This window comes from Macrosteles quadrilineatus, unplaced genomic scaffold (assembly GCF_028750875.1).
Source record: "Macrosteles quadrilineatus isolate MER2022 unplaced genomic scaffold, UCM_ALF_1.0 Scaffold_6__1_contigs__length_79288215, whole genome shotgun sequence".
Classification (NCBI taxonomy): domain Eukaryota; kingdom Metazoa; phylum Arthropoda; class Insecta; order Hemiptera; family Cicadellidae; genus Macrosteles; species Macrosteles quadrilineatus.
The window spans coordinates 38795048-38818445 of NW_026542599.1; the positions used below are offsets into that span (position 1 = coordinate 38795048).

At 32.9% G+C, this 23398-nt stretch overlaps 1 protein-coding gene across 3 annotated transcripts in view; it reads right to left on the reverse strand.

The window, feature by feature from the left end:
• Nucleotides 1-23060, reverse strand: part of LOC128996451 (procathepsin L-like) — a 28575-nt gene extending 5515 nt beyond the window's left edge. The window contains exons 1-7 of one of the 3 annotated variants that reach the window (XM_054421791.1): nt 23021-23060; nt 21121-21221; nt 19866-20018; nt 19209-19394; nt 17886-18077; nt 17508-17673; nt 16797-17090 (exon numbers count right to left, since the gene is read on the reverse strand). In XM_054421791.1, the coding sequence (XP_054277766.1) occupies nt 16882-17090; nt 17508-17673; nt 17886-18077; nt 19209-19394; nt 19866-20018; nt 21121-21221; nt 23021-23045 (1032 nt within the window). In that variant the 5' untranslated portion in view covers nt 23046-23060 and the 3' untranslated portion in view covers nt 16797-16881. Of the gene's footprint in view, nt 1-16796; nt 17091-17507; nt 17674-17885; nt 18078-19208; nt 19395-19865; nt 20019-21120; nt 21222-22523; nt 22621-23020 lie in introns of those variants that run through there. The other 2 variants (XM_054421789.1, XM_054421790.1) reach the window with 2 other exon arrangements.
• Between the last annotated feature and the right edge of the window lie 338 nt (nt 23061-23398).

A 23398-nucleotide genomic window follows, 5' to 3' on the forward strand; every position in this document is an offset into this window, starting at 1 on the left:
TCAACAATAAGATTATTGAAAATATTTAGGTTCATTTACAAAAGAAATGGACGGATTAAGCCTGTTTTTATTTAAAGTGTTTTGGGTTTATTACAAATTTATGTAACGCCGTCTTCAAAGTTGGAAAAATGTTCCAAAAAGCTATTATACTTTGAGAGATGAACATGTTTTGAACTATGTGTGTTATCTAAAAAAAGCAGCATTCCATAAAAAAAAAAAAAAAACACTATGTATTTAAATATTTTACATAAATAAAACTTTGTTTTAACATAACAACTTCTTCATTTGACTAAATGCTTTACCGAAATTTACTTTGACGTGTGGAGTTTTAGAGACTAAATCTCAGGAGTAGAATTAATTAAGTCCTTCATACGTTGAAATTGGGTTGTTACTGCTAAACTAATGTATGCTTCAAGTTCGTGCTTATATTCAATGAAACACTCACGCGCCTTTCATCACTTTAAGCAGAGTCATGAATAAGAGAGAAGTGTTTAAAATTGAGAAATTCATCAAAATAAACCATAGCGTGTAAAATGGAACCAAGATGTTTTACTATCTCAAAATCACCCATTAAACTGAATGAATTTTTTTTAAACAATCATCGAGTAGCTGGAAGTAAAAAAATATAATATCTTAATGCTGCTTACATACTTTTGCATAAATTAATTAAAACTGATCATAATTATTTACTGAGGCATAGTGAAAAAACCAATTCACATAGTACGTGTAATGAATATTGATGCCTTCATGAATAAATACGAGTAATTAATCATTATGCAATGCGTAGTTATTATGTAAATATTCTTATAAGTGATCGGAAGAATCCATACCCAGTAATAGTATATTTCGTACCTAGGGCCAAAAATGAGGTTTTGTCGGCTCGAGATAGTTTTTAAGTTTGAGACGAAATCGATTGAGAGCTGCAAAACCATTTCGGTCCGTGGTACGAACGCTATTTTTCACCACACTATACCCTATTACCACTATTCACCAATATAATAATGCACACTGATAGTCAACACAACTGCAGATTTAAGGTTATGTGAAGAAATAATTTGAGGAATCAGCAAAAATAAAAATAAATAGTTGCTAGGCAACGGTGACAATAACACAATTTTATTGCAATGCTATAGATTTTGATTGTGTATTTAAGCAAGTAAGCGGACAGCGGATTTTGCGGCCCCGGGATGTAAAAACCTGCTCGGCCCCCAAATTACGATGACAGCTGGCATGGTCAGCAAAACGTAACTTTCAGCCACCAATTAACGTATGTAATACAGCCAAACACATTATAGTGTGGTAAAAAAAATTTGCAGTTTTGCCCTAAAGAAGGGTTTGAGCATCTTTTGCTGATTCTTTTGACGATATTGAGATTAGGATAAAGAAGTGTTGGTCTTTATAGAGGCAGTTAGGACTAATCAATGATAAAGGAACTTTATTTAAGCAATTTTATCAATCTTACAGGTTCTAGCTCAAACCCGATTCTCACAGAGCTTCTTGCTAGTTCTCGTGGTCAATTAGACGACATTTATAGGTGATTTGCGGGATTTGAGCCCGGGACCTTGGGGACCGCAGTCCCATGCTTTACCCCTCGGCCAGCTTTCTCCCATATTATACTATGTATTTTATTACACTTGTCAGAGTTTAGTAAATTAGGAAGGTGAACCCGAAACAGTTAATACATGAACCCTAATACCGAGAGTTCTGTAGAAATTAAAGAGGAACTGTAATCTTTTTTTCAAGAGGTTGGTTGGCTAATCTAAAAAGGGAATATAGTGTAGCCCGTAACAATTAATATAGAATCGTGCAGTTCTTTTTAAATATACTATAATATTAAACAAACTATAATTATTTGAAAGAGCGAGACGGTTATGTGTATTACTAAGCAAATTTAGAGTTTATTTTGTTTCATTTTTTGTAGTGAGAAGGGGAAATGCACACAGGTAGCTAACCTGTAGTGTGGGACTCCAAGGCCCAGAGACTACTCACTAAAAACCTCCTCTACTCACTAGCCTGGAAACACTTACGTCCTAGAATGTGAGCGTGGGACAAAGTTTTTGTATAATTGGTATAATTTCCTTTGAACTATCTGTAGTATCATATTGTCTAATATGTTTCACGAACTAAAGCAAGGTATTGAATTGTTCATATACAATCGTTGTAAGATTATCAATATATCTTTGATACGATCATATTGTACCTTTTATACCTCGTACTTCACGGCAGGTGTTACCAACCTAAACAACATAGTATTTCAGCTGCAGGATTACCAACTGTCCAAAGTGTGTACACAGGTGCGCCTAAACCTCTCTCGCCTCATTTTGCCTCATTTTAGTAAATAAAATATTTTCTAACCAACAAGAGATATTTTTAAATAATTTGTGTAATTTTGTGATGTCGTGATACAGTAAGTACATGAAAAATATTTAAATCTGATGTTATATGCTTTTTTATAGGTTTCTCATTCAAACTTCAAATTTCTACAAAACACCAGTTAAAGGTGGTATTTCCGCAAAATTCATAGCAGAAACAAAATTACTGCAAATTGTATATTGTTGTTGAAGAAACCTCATGCATGTGTTATTAGGAACACTTTGGTAAGAAGTTTTGTATAAAATATAAGTCAAAGCTTTTAACACTGAGCTTTCAAAACACTTAACTTTCATTTAGTTGTGAAAGCAACGTTTTTAAGTAAGATAGTTTTACAATAATCAATATGATGTTTTAGTATGAGGTAAAAAGAAATACTTTAATATATACAGGGTGTTGAAAATGTCTGGAACCAACATTATATCTGGTGAGTGGTTAAAGAAAAACAACTGATATTTTGTATACGGATATACTATGGTTTTACCTATCTTTTGGTGCCTTATGAAATTTTTTACCACTTATAGGGAACGTCCCGTAGAGGATGCAGTAAAAAGTTTTAATGGAAGCCTATGGTAAATGATACATCATTTTAAAGGCCATTTTTTTCTGAGTAAGGAGCCACAAGTTTCATCTCAAAAGGACCACCCTAGCAAAAATGGCGACCGTTTGAAATTTAAAAACCCACTTATAGGGAACGTCCTGTGGAGGATGCAGTAAAAAGTTTTAATGGAAGCCTATGGTAAATGATACATCATTTTAAAGGCCATTTTTTTCTGAGTAAGGAGCCACAAGTTTCATCTCAAAAGGACCACCCTAGCAAAAATGGCGACTGTTTGAAATTTAAAATTCAATTATTTTCAAAAACTTCAAACAGTCACCATTTTCGCTAGGGTGGTCCTTTTGAGATGAAACTTGTGGCTCCTTACTCAGAAAAAAATGGCCTTTTAAATGATGTATCATTTACCATAGGCTTTCATTAAAACTTTTTACTGCATCCTCCACAGGACGTTCCCTATAAGTGGTACAAAATGTCATAAGGCACCAAAAGATAGGTAAAACCATGGTATATCCGTACACAAAATATCAGTTGTATTTCTTTAACCACTCACCAGATATAATGCTGGTTCCAGACATTTTCAACACCCTGTATATTGTTTAATCTTTAGTAGAATATAAGTTTAAGAACATTCTTTAACACGATTGAGTGCGCTTGCCATCTGGGTGAATATTTGAGCTTTCACAAGGTGTATGGTTTGTTCCTTACTAGCAATGCTCTATTTTTACACATTATCGACCAAGCTGAAAAGTTGCATCACAGGATTAACTAGTAAGTTTGCGTTGACCAGCAAAATGAAATAATAAAAATATATAAACAGCAAAAGTTCATAAAACTTATTTCCGAAGAGATATTTATGTAATTTTTATGGTTGATCACGTGAAGGATTTACTATTTTAAAAAGTCCATTTTAGGACTGTTTATTTTGCCACAAAGTCATTAATTCTTTGGGTGGATGTTAAAGCTGCTGTGACCACAAAAGATGATTAGATTTCCTATCGCGGTATCCCTAAGTTTATCGTCATTAATAATACCTGATGAGGCATATAAATAGTTCACCTAACCTTTACAAAAAAAAATCATAATCATTTTCACCAAGTTTTGAATTTTATCTTTAACAAACACTAACTTATGGTAGGTTTTTCTTAATGGAATAAGAAAATATCTATTTGAGAAATGTAATTTCTACATAGGAATCTTTGTACGGGTATTTAACAAATTTTAAAATTAAAAATTACGGAATCAGCAAAATGTTGTCTTTAACAATAGAAAAAAAAATTTTATTTAACTTAAACATATTTTTTATCATAACATTGGACTAATCCATCTTCTTCATCAATTCTCATTATAACATAACAATTCTAACTATTATGTACAGAACACTTATCATGAACATTACATTAAAATGAAATTACATTAAAAACGACTCAATGAATTTTTCTTTCTTTTATTTATTTATTTAATGTAAAATAGGATATATTTGTTCATATTTTTCCTCGCACGGAGGTAAATAAATTTCCAGATAGGTAAAGTCCATTTCCGTAGTCAGATATCACATACAAATTCTAATCTTAGCACATCTGCATGTGACATGTTTGGTCCACATTAAACTCTCAGTTCGTATTTTATTTCATGATGGTTGGCCACTGGATCGTTAAAATTAGCACTAATAAGGTTTAAATTACCTGGCTTCTGTCATCGATCCTCGGTATAGTTTTAAGAAACTACAGCTGTTAAAATGATTAAGCTGTTAAATGATAGGCCTACTTTACGAAAAGAACTGGCAAAAAATGATATAGCAATATCGTTCAAGACTACGAACAAGCTGTCGTCATTGGTCAGAGCCAAGAGCAAGTCCCACACAGACAACAACAACAAAACCGGAATCTATAGATTAAAATGTGACAACTGTCCCAGCTTTTACATAGGACAAACTGCCAGATCTTTCACAACCCGATTTAAAGAACACCTACCAAAAAAGAACTCTAAATCAGCTTTTTCCAACCACCTAACAGCCACGAACCATAACTATACAGACATTCATAATAATCTAGATATTTTACATTTTTGCAACAAAGGACGCCATATGGACACAATAGAAGAATACGAAATATATAAGGCATCAAAAGAACAACCACATCATATTTTGAACGAAAAGCAGTCCTTTGAGTCTAACATAATTTACAACACGGCCATTCTGATATCTGATTGTCAAACCAAAGAAAGAGAAGATAAGGATAGAACAGGGGTAGGGGTCAACGCTGCCGACACGTGACAGTCGCGACTTATCCATCACCGGCGCCGCATCACGTTTCGCAGTAGTTTATTAATTATTAGTGTTTAAATGTTTCGTGCGTGTTTTCGTGTGTGTCTACATGTGTTTCGTAAAACCATAACGATCTCATCTCCGAGGGATATTTTATAGAAGAGCTGGCGTTCACCAAACGTGATGATGTGCCAATGTAAGGCATGAAACAGCTGTAGTTTCTTAAAACTATACCGAGGATCGATGACAGAAGCCAGGTAATTTAAACCTTATTAGTGTCGTATTTTATCCCTACACAGCTTTCTCTCAAATTAAACACAGTTTTAATACGGGATCAGCGAAATATCGTCTACAAAAAAATAAAGAAAAAATATGTAGAGCTGACTTCAGAGTACTTATACATTTAATTTACGTTCATATTTTTTAAAAGTTTATAAACTACTATAGTAAAAGACATTTCTTACCGCCTTTTTTGCAGTAAAATGTTGACTGTTACGCTAGACAAAGATGATTTAAATTAAAAAGGGAATTAATACAAACAATCCAACGGTAAATTATCTTGATGTTCGAATACTAAAAGGGTAGAGTATTTTGTTAATAGTTTTGTGATATATTCTCCTAAATAGTCCTGCATTTCATACTATATAAAATGCGTAATGGACGAAAAAAAGGTTTTACACAGTTTTTTTTACTCTTTACAGAAGAACGCTCACGTACTGAAAAAGTCTGTTTAGCTTATAATCAACCTTAAAGTAAAGGATACAATGGAAACTCCATGTACAGTATCTAAATTTACATTTATTTAATTACAATACAAAATTAATGGTAAAAGAAAAGAAAGGGTTCACAATAAAAGTTTATACAAAGAGTGGGAAATGAATTTACTAATTAACGCTTTAGGCTAGGCCTATTACAATAGTTCTTATTTAGGTTCAGGGTTTATATTACATGGATCTTTATCTCAGGTGGGGTGATCGAGCGGCGTTTGAATTTAATCTTGTGATTATATAGCCTAATTAAATTTTGTTTTGAAATATAAATTATGTTCAAATTATTTTCTGATTGGTTGAATTAATTAAAGTTCTGAATAAGCTTCTATTAGTTCTTGACTTTGAATGTTAATACAAATGTTCCAAAAATTAGGTCTAAAAATTTTATAACGGCTTCCAAGGAAAGAAAATGTCTACTGGAGTGATCTCACCAAAATTGATGTCTTCTTCAAAGTTAAATTTGTTGATGTTGTAATTATTAATGTTTTTAACAAGGAGGAATCTTCTTTAATCAAATTTCACTAATTTATTCCAAATATGGGCACTTTTTTTTATAAATTTTGATATTACAATATGCAGTTTACAATTTATATCTTCACAGAAGCTGAGCTCTATTGGAAGTGAAAAAGGTTTGATGATTTGTTGCACTCACATATGTCAATGCTGACTTTATCACAGAAAATTGTAGGCCACTGTTCACACATATAACAATTTTAATTTGCTAGAGAGCTGAAATTGAATTTTGAAAAGTTATTTAAGTAAAATTATATTGAATTTGAAGCAATTTTGTTACAACAAGTTACAGGCTATTATATATTTACATGAAATTAGGTTATTTGAAAATTTTCTATATTATATTGTATTGAATCAATTACCTATTGGTCTGTTTGGCCATATTACACAAGATTTGATAAAGGGAGATGAATTGACATATAAATAAAAGGAAAAACATATGTGACAATTAAATTATTCTATGAAAATATCAGTAACAATATTGAATTGTTACAAGCTGTGATGGGATGTCACTTGAGGCGTTGACTACTCTTAGAGTAATAGCCTCTGGAAACTATGTGCCTTGACAGCTCAGCTGTATGTCAATAGTTAGTGGTGTGTTGTAGCTAGTCAATCTTCTCGGGATGGAGTAGCGGAACTGCTTGGCGGAGGAGGTCCAACTCTTCTGATGTCTAGTCGAACTTCGCTGTCTGTCCATCGACGTAGTCTCTGATGGTTAAGGTATGCGCTGCAACCCTGATACCGATGTTCTCGAGTGCTACAGAGACCCGATGGCACATCGAAGACTTGTGTTTTGAGCTGACAGCAGCTTCTTCCCTCGGCCGGAGCTTTGTAGTCTACAGCCGAAACTTCAACGACACGGAGTAGACGTATCGCGTTGAACTGCGAACCCTATTCCGTCAGACGTAAGCTTGCAGACACGGTCCACGTGTGGTGTCAAGGACAACTTCTTGATTAGAATCAACCCAGTTTCTTGATTTTAAGGTTTCAGGTTCTTTCGCGTAACTGGGCTGTTGCCGTCGTTGGGCCTACCCCCCACACGCACCACATTCCACCACCACATTCCACACACCACATTCTTAGAATTTATGCACCTCCCTGTAAATTTGTCCAGCACCAATGGCCTCATTTACTATGTAATTTTTTTGTTGTCTGATGACCTAAGATGAACACCCATTTTCATTACATCAATATTATCGGTTGATTCTTGTATAACTGTGGCTGTAACCCCACTTCTTTTGAAGTGACAACTTCTTTCTTGACTAATTACGCGTGTAATAATAAAATATTTATACTTATTTGTTATTCTAGTTCATCGAGATGTCAATTTAACTTATTGTAGGCCTACGTATATATGGGTATTCCCGTGGTAAAAAAAAACATCTATTAAACGTCTAAACTGTTTAAATATCACTAAATAGCTAAGAAAATACTTGTCTATAATGTGAATAAATAAAATAATCTTAAGTTTACACAATGCTATAAATAGAGGCTTGCATATTTATGGTGGAATGACAAAGCTGTTGCGTTGAAGGTAAGGATATTTACAACGCTCGAGGGAAATATAAAGAAATCCCTTTCTCAAAGTTTAATGTAGTCTGTTTTGTTTTGTAGATTACCGTAATGCTTCCATTTCACCAATGTTGTGTTAGATCTCTTTTGGATAAAACATAGTGTTTTCTATTCTTAAATATTGGTATGGTCCCTGTTACACGAACAGCACCAATGTTTACATGTTATTACTAAATGAATCAAAAATTTCCTATGAAATCGTCCATTTATAACATTTTATAGCAAAGGATATTTCAAACATAAATAATTATAAAACATTATTTTCTATAATAATAATAATAATATGAAAATTTCCTACGAAATATGATTCTTAAAATAGGCTGTTATTGGAATTTACCTATTATCGTGTTTTTTATCATTTTTCCATTGCAGACTTAGAAAAATATAGTTTAACATTGTAAAATAAAAGAAATGTCAAAATAAGAGATACAAAAGCTCTGCATTTTATAAACGTTATAGTTCTTTCTACAACTTCTTCTATTCACTGCATCCAGAATTTACATAATTTGCCAAGTTAAAGTAAAGTGCGCCAATTGCATAGAAATTTCCTCTCGCGCAGTTGTCTCTTGCAAAAGCAAGGATTACACGAAGCAAAGTTATTATATTCTAACAGTTTGCAGTAGAGTTGAGCATTTGAAAATTTGTTTTACAGGATTAGTTTTAACAGTGTATGTAGAAGCATTGGAATTAACCCGGAAATAAACTGTTTTGTAAAATAATATATCTACTACCAGCAGTAGCCAATTTAAAGCGGTATTTTATTATAAGATTATTTTTGATTATCAACATGGTGTACAATATGGTCACAAGTTTTAACAACTGTTAATCATTAACGTTCAGTTTTACACTATGTTCTTTCTAGTAAAAGAAAAAAGGTAATTGTATTATATTCTTTTGAGTATTCTGAACATCTTGGACTAGGCCTACTTGTGAGATCCTTTAAGTTGGTATAAGTTTTAAAAGGACTTGACCAATGATGTTATATGGACATATTTTTTACCAAGTTTCTTTTGTTCTCAAGTTAAATCTACAATGATTTTTGATTGCAGGACGTGCATCTTTGCAGATGTTTGCAGGTTTTGCATCCTACTGATTTTGCTTTATCCTTAGATATATACTGGCTGAGTAGCTAAGTGGTTTTAGTGCTCGCATAGCATTTAAAAGTGGCCGGTACAATCCTGAGAAAGGTCAGGAGCTTATTGATGGTTTGAAACCGGACATAAATGATCCTAAACATTGGGCTTTAAATAAACGATCCTGACTTACAAACCAGCTGATCTTAGTCAGTAACAATGCTACGTAGATAATCTAACACCATTCTACACTCATCCTTAACTCATATTTCGGTTTCGTACCTAGGTGGCCTCTCCATCTAAACTGATAAGTTGAAATTAATAGAAAAAAACTTATGTTATATCTCTTTTACTTTGCTAGAGCACAACCAGACTAGAGCCCAGAATAACATTTTACATTACTTCAGGCTATGCCTAGGAGGTTACGGCACTTTCCCTTAGATAAAATACGTTGGGGATTGTCGGGTTTTGAACGTGGGACTTTGGGGACCGAAGTCCTGCGCTCCGACACTAGACCAGCTCGCTCCCCGAAACTGGTGGAATTAGGACTACAAAGATGTTTGTGGTTTTGGTGAACATATTATGTTCTTACTCAGCATGGTGTGTTTCATTCGTTTACAAAATGATACGTAATATTACAAAAAAAATCATTAATTACTATATACTTTATTTTTTCACTACGATCCCGTGATACATCTAAAGTGAATATATTTGGAAAAATCAATCCACCCAGACTTATATTACAGAAGTTATGAGAACACAAAGATTTCCAAAGTTTCCCCAAGAAATCTTGGATTTAATTTTAGTTCGGCCAAAGCTTATTCAAGTATTGAGATAAAATCTCAATTCTCAGTGAATCCAATGTCTTTAATACTCAAGTATAATTTAAAACTAAACTCATAAAACTTTTGCGTTTCTTAAAGTAAACTTTTTCTCTCTTCGTTGTTATTTTATTTCAGATTTAGGTTGCTCTTTTTACGCAAACTAACTGTTTCGAATGATTTATTTTTATATATTATCTTAAGTACTATTTAATAATAAATATCAAGTGGTAATATATTTAAATAAAAAACAAGGTAAATTATATTATTAGAGAATTACTTTAATTATAAAACTACTTATAAAATTAACAAACTTGTATGATTAAACAAATTAACACATGAATCCACTCTGAGTGAAAAAAATTTGCCTTCAATAAAAGCTGAAGGAGCTACTTTGTTGGGAGTTTTTCTGCATACGAGATCATAGACAAGCATAATTTAAGCTAAGAGAAAAGTAGTAATGTGTTTAATTTTAGTGAATTTCCCATACCTAGACCCGGTACAGCTATACTTTATATAGCTGGGATATTAGCGGGGATATTTTCTAATTTCAAAATTTTTTATCAATTGACTTTACTTTATTTTCTTAACTGTGTGATATTTATTCAATTTGATATATAAATTGTACATTCGTATTATGGTTTACGTTTTTTTTTGTACACATGCCCATTTACTAAATGCCCTGCACAAAAATTATTAATTATTGTTTCTCTAAATATTCCATTTAGATTTTTTTACATCTAATAAAATGTTTTCAAACCTGCAACACAATGTTTTGTTTGAAAGACAAATCAATCGGTTTGTTAGATCCCAAAAAGAGAGCATTTAATAGTTAAACACGAAATCAATTTTAAAGTATTAGACACAATCGTGAATGCAACATTTTAGTACTTTTGTAATACTGGGGAGGATTATTAAGAGTTAAGTGAAAGAAAATGTGTTTTCAATATCAGATTGTTTACGATGGTAAAGTTAAATAAAAGCAATATTTTTCTAAAGCCATTTGTTTCTGTCAGGTTGGAATTTAATTTACAAAAGACAGCGTCACCTTGAACTTTCACTTTCAGAGGTGGTTTGGGTCTTAATTTGACTTTACTTTGGTAGAAATTTGCTCGAATGAAATACTTTTTTTATTGTTTTATACCTCTGTGGCATTCATATGAGTTAAAGAAGATCCATTGTATATTGCTATTACCTTTACATGGAACCAAAATGAAATATTGCTAAAATTTATTACATGACGTAATATTTGTATATTTAAATATCCAAAAGTAAAATTATATTTAACGTAAAAAATAGAAAACTGACTGTGTAATAGTAGTTGAACAAGAGATGAGTTTAGGAGAAAGTACACAAAAGCGTTGTTATCGATTACATATAATATTCCGAAACATCAACATCGTAGACACATTCGGTCAGTCTCAAACAAACGTTTTGAATATTTCTGACTTATTCCAACACATAATGGATTCGATTCATTGGATGCCTAACTTACTCTGTGACAAAATTAAAATAAAAAATTGTTTGGGGATCAATAGGTTTGCCTTTTTACATTGTCAATTCCTTTTTATTCTTTGTATTTAAAATAGAAGTGCAAGATAAAAGTTTATCACTCATTTTACACACACAAATTACATATAAGGATGTAAATTGGAGGATATAAATGTACCGATGTATATGTGAGGATATACGATACGAAATCAATTTTTAAGTTTGATTATAAAACTCAAATAGCAAAATGAATATGAGATTAACTAGGCGTAGGTTTAAAAATGTATCGTCTTGTTAAAACATTATAAAGGTATATGTTTCAAGACTTTTATGTACTAACATTCCCTAATTAAAAATCATCAAAGGAGATTTTGCTTTGGGAGAATATTACTTTATAACATACTCGTAGTCTTTGTAGGAGCTGAAAGAGTTCCGAAATTAATTTAGTTTGACTTATGAGCTCAATAGCTTTTGAACCCAGGTAATACTGTATATGAATTTAATATAGTCGATCTTTAAAAACATGTTATCGTTAAAGTCTGGTCTCCGGGAAAGTTATCATAAATAATGTTTTGGGTTGGGCTTAACATATATAGGCCTATATTAAATATGTTTACGCATACGTAGTACATTGATAAACCCTGTTGCGTTTATAATGTTTTACAATATCACATAGAAATCCTTGGATGCTGTGGTAGCAACTAGTTACGGTTCTTATTTTGAACAACCTCGCATATAAGTAGTGAAAACCATTACTTCATTTGTAGCTGGTTACCAAAGTTCAAAGATACTAAGGATAAATATACAGGCATAACAGAATTTTAATTATAATCTTCAGTATCCAAAAGTCAATGATATAATACAGAAATCCGGAGGCTAAACGTCTATTTGTAAACTAGCAGTTCTAATATGAAAAATAGTAGGTATAACAGGCTATGTTTATCTAAATATAAACTACAAAATTATGTGTAGATTATACTAAAGATAGAGTACTTGCAAATTAAAATAAGCATTTGAGGAAATCTGTAAGAACTGGTATAAAACCTTTGTATGTAAATATTCAAAGTTATTACAGTTGAAATGCGCTCCGTTACACAGATGGAACGTTTGGTCGTAACGACAGGAAGGAAACATAAAGATATCTGGGTGAAGTTCTGAGCTTATACAAGTTGTTAAGTTGAGGATTATCTCCTGGGTCTTGCATTTACACTCACTTTAAGCTGTAATGTTGCGTAGGTTTTCAAACATATTTTAAGAATTTAATGGCATTGCGCTTGTTTGTGAAATTTCGTTGTAAAATGCAAAATACTTTGTACATTCACACAATGTGAGTTGACGGCTCAGTTGGTAGCGCAGTGAAATGGACATCCACAATCTTGTCTTTGGCCACTAAAATAAATCAATAAATTCACTCTTTTACCGTATCGACTCACATGTTGTTTAGCAAGGTAAATTCCACGAACAGGCTAAATAACTATGTGGTCAGGAGAAACAGAAAATTAAACGAGGCTGGCATTCATTGTAAAAAAAGAAACTACTTTAGTATAGGATAAAAACATTACCGTAGGGACATTTAATTTATGGACAATTGATAATGAGAGACATTTATCAGTGAGAGAATACATCTTTGGTAATCGCTGTCGTTAAAAAAAGTCCTGGAAAGTCCTTCAGAAAATTGATGTTCTAGGAACTCTTTAAAAGCTGTCCAATAAACTTATTCTCGTTTTATAAATAGTTAAATACTCTCATTAACTTTGTCTTGTCATTTTAACTGTTAGTACCAGGATGTTGAGCTTTGCTCGGATTGAAACAAACACTAAATTTATTGGATAAGTTAAATTGTTAGATTTTAGTTATTCACGTTGATCAATGTGAACACATTTTAAATTATACAAAGAAAACATTTTAATAAACCTTTAAAAATACAACGATTGCTATAAACATCACATTTATGAGCTGTTTTATTGACTGTAGCTACAAAATGGTATTGACAATAACGTGGACACTTTAAAGGGCTGTAGGGCAGAAACTTGATTTTCCCTAGCCTTGTAACCAGATCGAATCAATTTTTTCGTGGCCAAATATCCCATAATAAACAAAAAAATTAAAAATCCTTGGACGAATATAAAAGTTTTCCCGTACACGTGCTTGTTTTAGATTATAGGATTGTTATTGTTACCCTTTGATACTGTTTATTTTGTTATTATTGTTCGTGCTATTGTTACTAAGTTATTGCCATTTTTGATAAAGTACTAATATATCACTTGTTGTTATTCTTTGTACTATGTGCTGTCACCACTTACCGCTGCCTACTTAGCTATCTTGTTAATATTGTATCCAATTTCCATTTTACGGGGACAAACTTATAAGATAGCTCATAAGCTTAGCCTCGTCAAATGGAGACCGTATTATTTAAATAATATTGTGAACTCATCCCCAATTGGTATTGGGACACCGCCTACGTACGTATTTTAAGCAAACTTCTGCTGTAATATTTTCGGGAGTATTAAAGGTGTAGTTCGAAAATGAACCAATTTACTTTTAATCAATTTCAAGTTAACTGCTTCTATTACGGAACATGATGTTTACCTGACAGCATAGAATTGATTTACGTGTTTACGAATCACGTATAAAGCAGATTAATTTGAGGGCTATTCAGTCTAAACATGGTAGGTAAATTAAAATCGTTCTTTTTAATTGATCGTATAACTTTTCGTTCGGCGTTCATAACTATGTATTGCTTTGTGGTTTTTTCGACTAAATCTTTTTTACCTTCTCAATTGAAAGCAAATTTACTTTTTCACTAACCTTCATAACTAACTTTCGTAATTGTAAACTACTTTCATGTGGAAACTTTTATCCAGATTAATTCAATATTCTGTATTCTATTTAATGTTTGCATTTGTACGTTAAAACTTTGTTAATTTAGGAAATATTTGATAACTTACATAACAAAATGATCTCTTGGAATTCTAACGGAGTGCCATTAAATCTGAACGTATATTTTCAAAATGTTAATGGACTATGAAAAACATGATTGAGCTATCTATTAAAGCTCATCATCCTATGATATCATAGCCTAAGTGGAGACAAACATAACTAAATATACCGGCAACTCTGAACTGGGATTTCATTGGTAGATATGACTACAGAGGCAACAGGTCCAAGTTCACACGTTCAAAATTAGGTTGTGGCGTCTCCGTACTTACAAGTGAGACTCAATCTCTTGTGTAAATATTCATCCCAATCCTACCTTAAAAATAATTAATGCAGTCACGAATACTCACAAAGCCAGGAATGGCGTCCCCATATCCCTTATGAAACCTATTCATGAAATTATACAGCAAGTTTGGTTAGGTTTTGTTAGTTTAGAAAAGTTTAATTTTTAAAATCAAAACAATAACACAAAAAATCATAATACATAAATGATCAGCTGGTAACACTGAAAAAGCAAGGAGCACATGCTAGGAGCCCAAGCAAGAGTAAGTAGTCACAGTCACCGGTCGTTGTTCCTTGGCGTGCGATTTCCTCCGCGCCTTGACAAAGAAGTCTATTTTTGTAATTTGCAGTGGTTTCCACATCTTGCAAAAATGTTTTAAATGTATTTTATTGTTTATTAGAATCGTAGGCATGGTTTAGGAGGGTCTAAAAGTAAAGTCCAGAAAGTTCAGAGTACCGTAGTTTAAAATATAGTTTTGTGACTGTCTTGGAAGCTTCTGTATATTTCAAATTGCTCTATAGAATCTAATTTATTTTCTTTGTTACAAATATTAAGAATTTCTACGCTATTGTTGATTGCATCAGGTGTGATTTTTATACATCTTATAAAATGCTGGGCGAAAGTATATTTTTGTTTGTCTGCTCTGGGGTTGGGACAATGTTCTTTGTGCCGTTGGGTAAAGGTTCTGCCTGTTTGACCGATATCTGGGCAATCCCAGCAATCAATGCATTTTAATTTCCATTATGAAGGCTCATCACTTTATTGATGCACATGCATATGTTTTTCTTAGAAAATGATGGAATTTAACATTTTTCGCACCAGTTTAATAATATCTTCCACAAATTAATACAAATTAACACACTAACTACAAAAACACTCCGCTGCTTTAAGTTTTTTAGACACACAACGATTAAAATTTAAATCATGCAATTTTACTTCGCTAAGTGTTTTGACAATACTACATTTCAGAAGGTAAAGAGACATTCGAGTCTTTTGAAAACGGGAGGATTGTCCTTACTTCCCGAAACATATGTACTCATAAACATTAGCGTAGGAGAATTGTATAAAATAAAATCGTATCAGTTCTCCTTCGCAATTATGCACTTTAAGAACACATAACATGAAGAATATAAACACCCATTTATCCTAATTGGCTGTTAATTTAAAAACTCAAACTAGAAAAGTAAACAAAATTTTAATATTAGCGTTAATAATAGAGCTTATTTGCAATTTGAAAAAATAATTATTGTGCAATCTCCAGTTCACAGTGCTGAAAGATAAACTCCTTTCACGCAATGTAAAAGCTTAATAGTGCTTCACAATCTCTCTCATTTAGAGATTAACCCAATCCATCAAAGTCAAGCTATCCGTGACTGTCCTATCATAATAATTAGTACTCTAGTTCTAGTACTTAACTGTTGCTAGATTACTAGAGTCAAGATATTGACACCAGTGGATTGAAGATAACATTGTTTGCTGTTCAGTGTAGAGTAAATGTCAATTTTTGAGCTGGTAGTTTAACTTTGGACTTGAATAAATTAAATGTCTGTCTATGTTTGAATGTTGTAGCTTCTTAATTGAAAGTCGTATTATGTCTATCACCTGAAACCTATTATACGTTTCAATCGTATGGACATCTGCTTACAAGCTTTGATTATATATTTTTGTCCTCCTGTTTCACATACTGTCCTATCTTCGCATGAGGAATTATTAATCCTTTCCAATCTATACGTGTTCACACATACTTATAGTTTACGCTTAATTAAGAAAAAAATACAATCTACAAAATTCATTGATATTTCCCTTTTTAGGATTGATCACAAATCACTCATTGAAATAAACGCACAGGTAAAATGTTGATGGAATAATTTTACAAATTAACTCATTAAAATGTTTTTTTATTTTATAATTTCATCTAAAACCAAATGATTTTCTTAAAAAAAAACTAGCTTAAAATTTTCAAATTTAAAAGTAAAATTTACATATTTTGCCAATGAATATAGGTAACTAATTCATTGTATATCAAAACTTAAGAAAAAATATTATTGATCCTTCGGTTTTATAATGTTTCATTAAAAACTCTTTTAAATGAGCTGGTGTTAAAGATGGAATGAAGGGCAAAATGTCTATATTAGAACAGCAAATACAATTTACTAACAGGTTTTATTTAACTTAATAATAACAAAGTAAGGACGTTGAGCTGGCCATTGGCCATGATATAATGATGTTCTAGACTGTGGGGTAGCTGGCCTTGGAGGCAATACCACACATGTTCTTGTGGTTCCTGGCCATCATGATGTATCCCTTCATTCCCCAGGAGGTTCCCCAGGAGTTCTTCACCAACCAGTAGTCTCCTCCCTTCTTGGCAGTGCCGTATCCGATAGCCAACACTCCGTGGTCTAGGTTCGTGGTGGAGCACGAAGGCTCCTTGTACACTCCTGGAACCACCACACCACACATCACACATTCAACTGTGCACTACAACTAGAAGTTATCACAACTAGCTACAACTAGAATTAAAGATTTGGGTTCAGCGGTAAAAATGGTCTTTACTTTACGTTAAGCTGGATTTTCCTAGGCGCGGGATCGGCTAGTGGAGAGAGGAACGCGGAGAGCGGACTCCACTTGTCTTAGGCAATTTAATGTTACTGTTTTCCTAGAAGTGGAGCGGAATGCCATGTTAATTAAAATTCCACTCTCCGCGTTCCTCTCTCCGCTCTCCGCTTCCGCGCCTAGGAAAACCAGCTTTAATCACACTCGCTGCTATCTTTTGGTTTAGTACTGAGAAAGAATCTCATGGCATAAAATCTACATAACACACGTTGTACAATGTGTGTAGTTATGATTAAAATTACCGCTCTTGTACAGCTGGAAGGAGTTGTGGCCGGCATCGATGGCGACAGACACTGGTCCAATCTTAGCCACGGCCTGCTGCAAAGCCTTCTCACTTCCTGTAGTCACATCCACGTAGCCAGAGCAAGTGGCTCCCTTGTTCTTGGCCTTGTATCTGCATGAGTCATCCTGTGAAGTTAAAGTTAGATTACTATTACTAATGACCACAGTCCTGCGTCATACGTAGTGTTATAACAAGAGTGCTTCAGGATCTAACAATGAGGTTGACCAATGTAGGAAATTATTGTTTTGTTGAAATAGTAGGGTTGAAAATTTGAGTAAAATGGCTTAAAATATTGTTCAATGCAATTGCCAAACTTCTGTCTATTTCATCAATTTACCTCTGCCTCGTAGGGGTAGGAAGCCTCGGTGTCGATTCCCTTGTTTTGCTTGACGTACTTGAACGCATAATCCATCCAACCTCCGTTACACCCTTCGTTACCTTGTTTGCTGCTGCAGTCAACCAGGTTCTGTTCACTTAAAGACACCAGCTTCTTTGTCTTCAGGTAGGTCTGTCCTTCCAAACTTCCAGTCTGAAACAGGTGAAATGTATTATGTCAGAATCTCTTGGTAAGTAAATGAATTAAATAGTAGGCTTTTGTATTTTTTATTTATGGTGGTGGAATGTTAAAATTATTTTATGGCCTATTGCAGGCATTTTGATTCACGATGGTTAACCACGATAATTATTGAGTCTTATGACTTTTTGAGAGGAGTGTCTGATCCCATGGATGTGTCCCCTCTTTTGGAACCAACTTAAATAAAACGAAATTTGTATATAATCTCAGAAAAAAAAAATCTCACAATTAAATTAACATGGAAATTGTTTAAGAGTCAAAACAATTTCTTTAATCTATCGTAATTAAAAATGTCTACAGTGTCTCGAAATTAAATTAAGACTAATGAGCCAACCGAGATGGTTTTAAGAAATGAATCATGAAGATGACAAGGGGTATCCTCATTGCTCAACTCATTCCGTGTCCACAGATATCGTCATCTCCAAGTTTGCCACATCTACGAACATCAATGAATTACTAATCTATGAGCCGTACTAATAAGAGTCGGCCGTCACCTGCCCCACCGGGTGTCATGCCTCCTCCGCCCAAACGGCTCGGTAGTGACCTCTCATTCGGTTGGACAGAACAAAATAAATCTCTACTTTAAAAACGCTCTTCGTAAACTCTAAATAATGTTGCTGGAAACTATAATTAACTAAACTGCAGAAGGATATTTTAAATGCAACGCCGAATTGAAATTACAACCTGAGAATACAAATATTTTGATATTGTTACCAACACACAAAACTAAGCCACTTCAGTTTTTAGTTGTGGTTCAAGTATGTACTTCTTATCAATGTCTGTGTTTTCATCGTAAATAAAAATAAAAAACTAATTAAAATTGTCTACCATATTTTAGCTTGCAACTTCCTCACCTTTAAATTTTATATCTGTGTCAATCTCGATCATGAATACTATATTTTTTATACCTAATTGCAGACTGCTATCTTTAATAGCTCAATAGTCCAAGTTTGGGTCAACCGTACGGACCTAAAACCTCTTACTTTAGTTTCTAGGTGTCAAAGTCCATTCTCTCCTGCACACATAATATTTGGCACGCAGTATATCTTAAAATAATTTTAGAGCCCCCCAGGTTGGACAACTTACTGCACTGAAGGCCCAGCAAGATCCACACTGTCCTTGGTCCTTGATTGGGGTTACAGCTCCCTTCTTCCTCCAGTCAACAGTCTTGGGAGCTTCCAGGTACTCGTCGATCTCAAACTTAGCTCCACTACTCTGGTAATCTTCGGGCATTCTGAATCCGTTCATCCTCTGGCGGAACTCTTCGTTTGTCTAAAAGCAATAGTTTATGTATAAAAAACCCATTGACTTTTGAATAGTGAAGTCTATTATGGCCCAGCTGAAGTGAATTTCTATGGAAAACCTTTGAATGATAATCACGTAGAGGTTTTACAGCCCAAAATCCATTTTTTCCTTTCCGCTCACCAACCCTTTTACATAGCAGGTCTGGAGAAAGTATTTGGTTCATATAAAAAATCTTTGTTGAAATTGAAATGTCTAAACCTAATTCATGTTAAAACAAGTGTAAATTCTAAAAACTGTATTTCAATGTTTGAGAAAAGTACGTGAAGTTCCCTACTTTTTTATTTATTTATATGTATTCATAGTAATAGATACACCGTATATAAACATTACATGTTTATAGAAACAGAAGCAGAGTACTCGTAAGTAAGTAATTAAATTGTTTGTAATATTGTAAAACAAATAATGGTAATTTAACCAAAAGATATTTTTACATCTCACCATGTCAGCGAACTGGTTGACTCCTACGGTGAAGGTAACTTCTCCTCGCTCGTACTTCTTGTTGTGTTCACGGATGAAGTTGAGGTTGTTCATGAAGATTTCCTTCCTAGTGTACTCCTCCTTCTCATCTCCATACACTCGCTCATGTTCGATCTGAAATGGAAGATTATCAATGTCACCGATTTATAATTATACTGACATTGATTTATTGAAAGGTAAATGTTGCCATAACATATCATTGAAAGTGAAAGACTTCAAAGTTTTCACTATCGGAATCATATTATGAATAAAGTTTACATATTATATTTAACTTATAATGCAAAATTTTAACAAATGATGTATGCAACGTAAAACTGGGTGCAACTGTTCAATGAACAAAAAAATAATGTAGAAGGGTGTTTCATTGTGTATTGTTCTAACATAAACCAGTAGCAAACTAACTGCTAGATTAATTTAGATAAAAGGTAATATTTACTAAAAGAGGTTTCGTTAGTTTAATGAAAGATATAAACATATTGGAGGCGTTATTTAATTTTCGTTGAAGTTTTTAAATCATCTTATAAAACTGGATAGATTTATTCGGTGATAGTTTAAATAGCTTTATGTAGTATCCAAAGTGGTACGTATAGATTAACTTCTTCTAAGATTCCACTCATAATTCCCTCTAAAACTGTTCGCGTTCGAATTGTATCTGACATAATCACTAGCGGAACAAGAAAATAAATTTTAAACTAAGATAATTGATGTAAAAGTTAGTTAATTGGGACCATGTATTACCATCAGAAAATCATCTTAACGGGTAAATACTATATCAAATTTTGTTTTAGAGGCCGTACATATGTTAACGCCACACTACACTATTTTGATGAACTTCCCAAGCAATGATTTAGTCCAGAAAATAGCTGTTTGCCGCCAGCTTAATCAAATGGGGTTTCATTGCGTACTATTGTACTGTAACGCGTTTTACCGGGCACCAATCAGCTGATTATACTGTATTTGGGTGACAATGAGTGGTCATAAACAAAAACATAACCTCTCTTAGGGGTTTGACTAGTGATTTTTAGTCCTTTACTTGGTGGTAATATATAAGGATTTGTACAGATTTAGTAGTATGGCGTGAAATATCGTACGACTTCGTCTCACACGGGAACGTTCACACTCGTCCGGTAAACACTTATTTCCAAGACTAGTAGCGTAATATACTATTTTGAGGCTGAAAAAAATTCTTTGATCAAGAAACATGCAGATGCCTTACCTTAAAGAGCTCCCATTGGGCTTCGTCCTCTTCCGGGAAGGTGATGTGATGGGAGTAACCCAAAGCTACAAGGGCGAACAAAAGTAACAGCTTCATCTTGACTGAAAAATAACGTTGGAATAATCAACAAATAATACACTGTCTAAGAACACTCAAGTCATTATCAAATATCGGGAAATCATTTGGTTAACCTGGATAACCCTGATTGATGCCAGCAACATTGTTAAAATAGTATTTTTAGACTGATAAATCATTTATAATGTACATAGCTTACAGATAAGTTTAAATTTCTTTCGTTTGCGTTCCGAATGACCTAATACTTTAACTATAAAAAAACAAGACATCATTTCCCTTTGTTAAAGTTATTAAAATTTGTTTTATTAAAATGAATGTAGTTTAGGTAAGTCACCGACAAATTGCACTGATGCAAATTACTGATCTCTGCCGAATATGCAAACTTGTTAACTAAGTCAAGCTGATAGGATGACTTAATGAAGGTTATAGCACCTTTTTGTCGTGTCAACTATACCATTATTAAATGGTAAGGTAAAAAATAAAGTTTTGGCCACTAGCACAATCTGTAACTGGCTCACAGATTCTCAAAACTATGTTCATTTATTAATAAAAATTTGCCACAGCCGGTCCATAAAGATGAGATGTCTTTTTTTTATGACATATCGGTTGGATACCCCCGCCATGGCAAACTTGCAGAGTAAGCGAATTTCCATTTGCCTTACTAGATTTTCCCTAAAATACCTCTTTTAAAATGTCATAATAATTTATTTCCTACTGAAATAACATTTGCATAACAAGTACATTGGTTTGCTAATACAGAGAAGGTAGTAAAATGTTATTAGTGAAATGTTAATATTTTAAAATAAAATAAATATATTTTCCGAATTTAATTTAAATATGTTCCCAACAAGCAAACTAAATTTTTTTTACCGTCCCTAATATTAACTTGGGAATTTAAATTTTTTCGGAATTTTCTGCTTTACAATTTGGTGCATAACAATTAAAAAGACCTCAATATGATAAATTATTTGTTTTTTAAGCTCTACAAAATGGTAAAGAAAAACGTTTCAAGCAATTTTTAAGGTAAAAAGTAAAAAAAAAACCCTAATAGTTACACTATAATACCCCCCTTAAACAGCATCCCTCTAGTCTGATCATGCTGGTTTGCAAAATCATTCGAATTAATGTCTTTTTATCAAATACGTTTAAACCAAATTTCATCAAAATCTTTATTGCATTTGATCAACTTGTGTTATAGCCTTTGAGGCCATCAAAATAAAATAAAAATCAGTTCCGGAATCAGATAAATATTATAGAATAATTTTCATAATAAAACAAGTAATTTAAACAAAATTATTATTATTTTAGCTCCATGATCAAATCGTTACCTTCAATCAAATAATAATCAAAGATTACTCTTTTAAATAATCTTAAATCAGCATTGGCATTTGGTATACATGACTGTTGCATTGTTTGATGTTTGAATGCAAAAGTTATATGTATTAAAATCTTTCACGAAGAAAAAAAAACTATTCAAAAATAAATAAGATTCCCCCAAAAAAATTATATAATGGAACACTATTGACTAGTTGACGATTTATTTATTTATTCTGGCCTGGTTTAGACCATAGGTTCACTCTTATTCCAGATTAGTTGAGTCAATATGTACATACGTAGCGGCTTAAAGACTTTTTGGATTTTTAAAATTTAAATGTTAAGATTACATTTGCTCAGTGCATTTGGTTAAACTAGTTTCATTAGGGTACGATTATTGTAATATTCTAACAATTATCATACTAAAATAATTTAAAACGTGGATGAAACTGCACTAAACAGTCTGTGCCTTGTAACAAAAAGATAACAATACGACTAAGTAACAACTTACCTTGGATGTCCAACAAAAACAACATAACTAAACTTTTTGATTGTTACCAATTTATAGTCATGTTGAGTGGATCAATTGACTGATAAAACTGTCAATCAAAACTGAATTTTCTTGACGATGATAAGCACTGATTGTTTTGAAACTTCCCAGAGTTATCTCATTGTTGAGGCTAGATAATAAGAAGTGTCTTGGTTTCATCTTTCAATAACGTCAGAAAATTCATAAATCCAAACTTAAACTTTTACATTTCAACTGATCCAGGTGCAGTTAATGTATGCAAGAGATTGTGTTAAAGTAAGAGTGCTATTTAACTACAAGAACATAACTGACAACTTCGTTCGTTATATTTTAAGTAGAAGGGAAAGATTCCTGAACCTC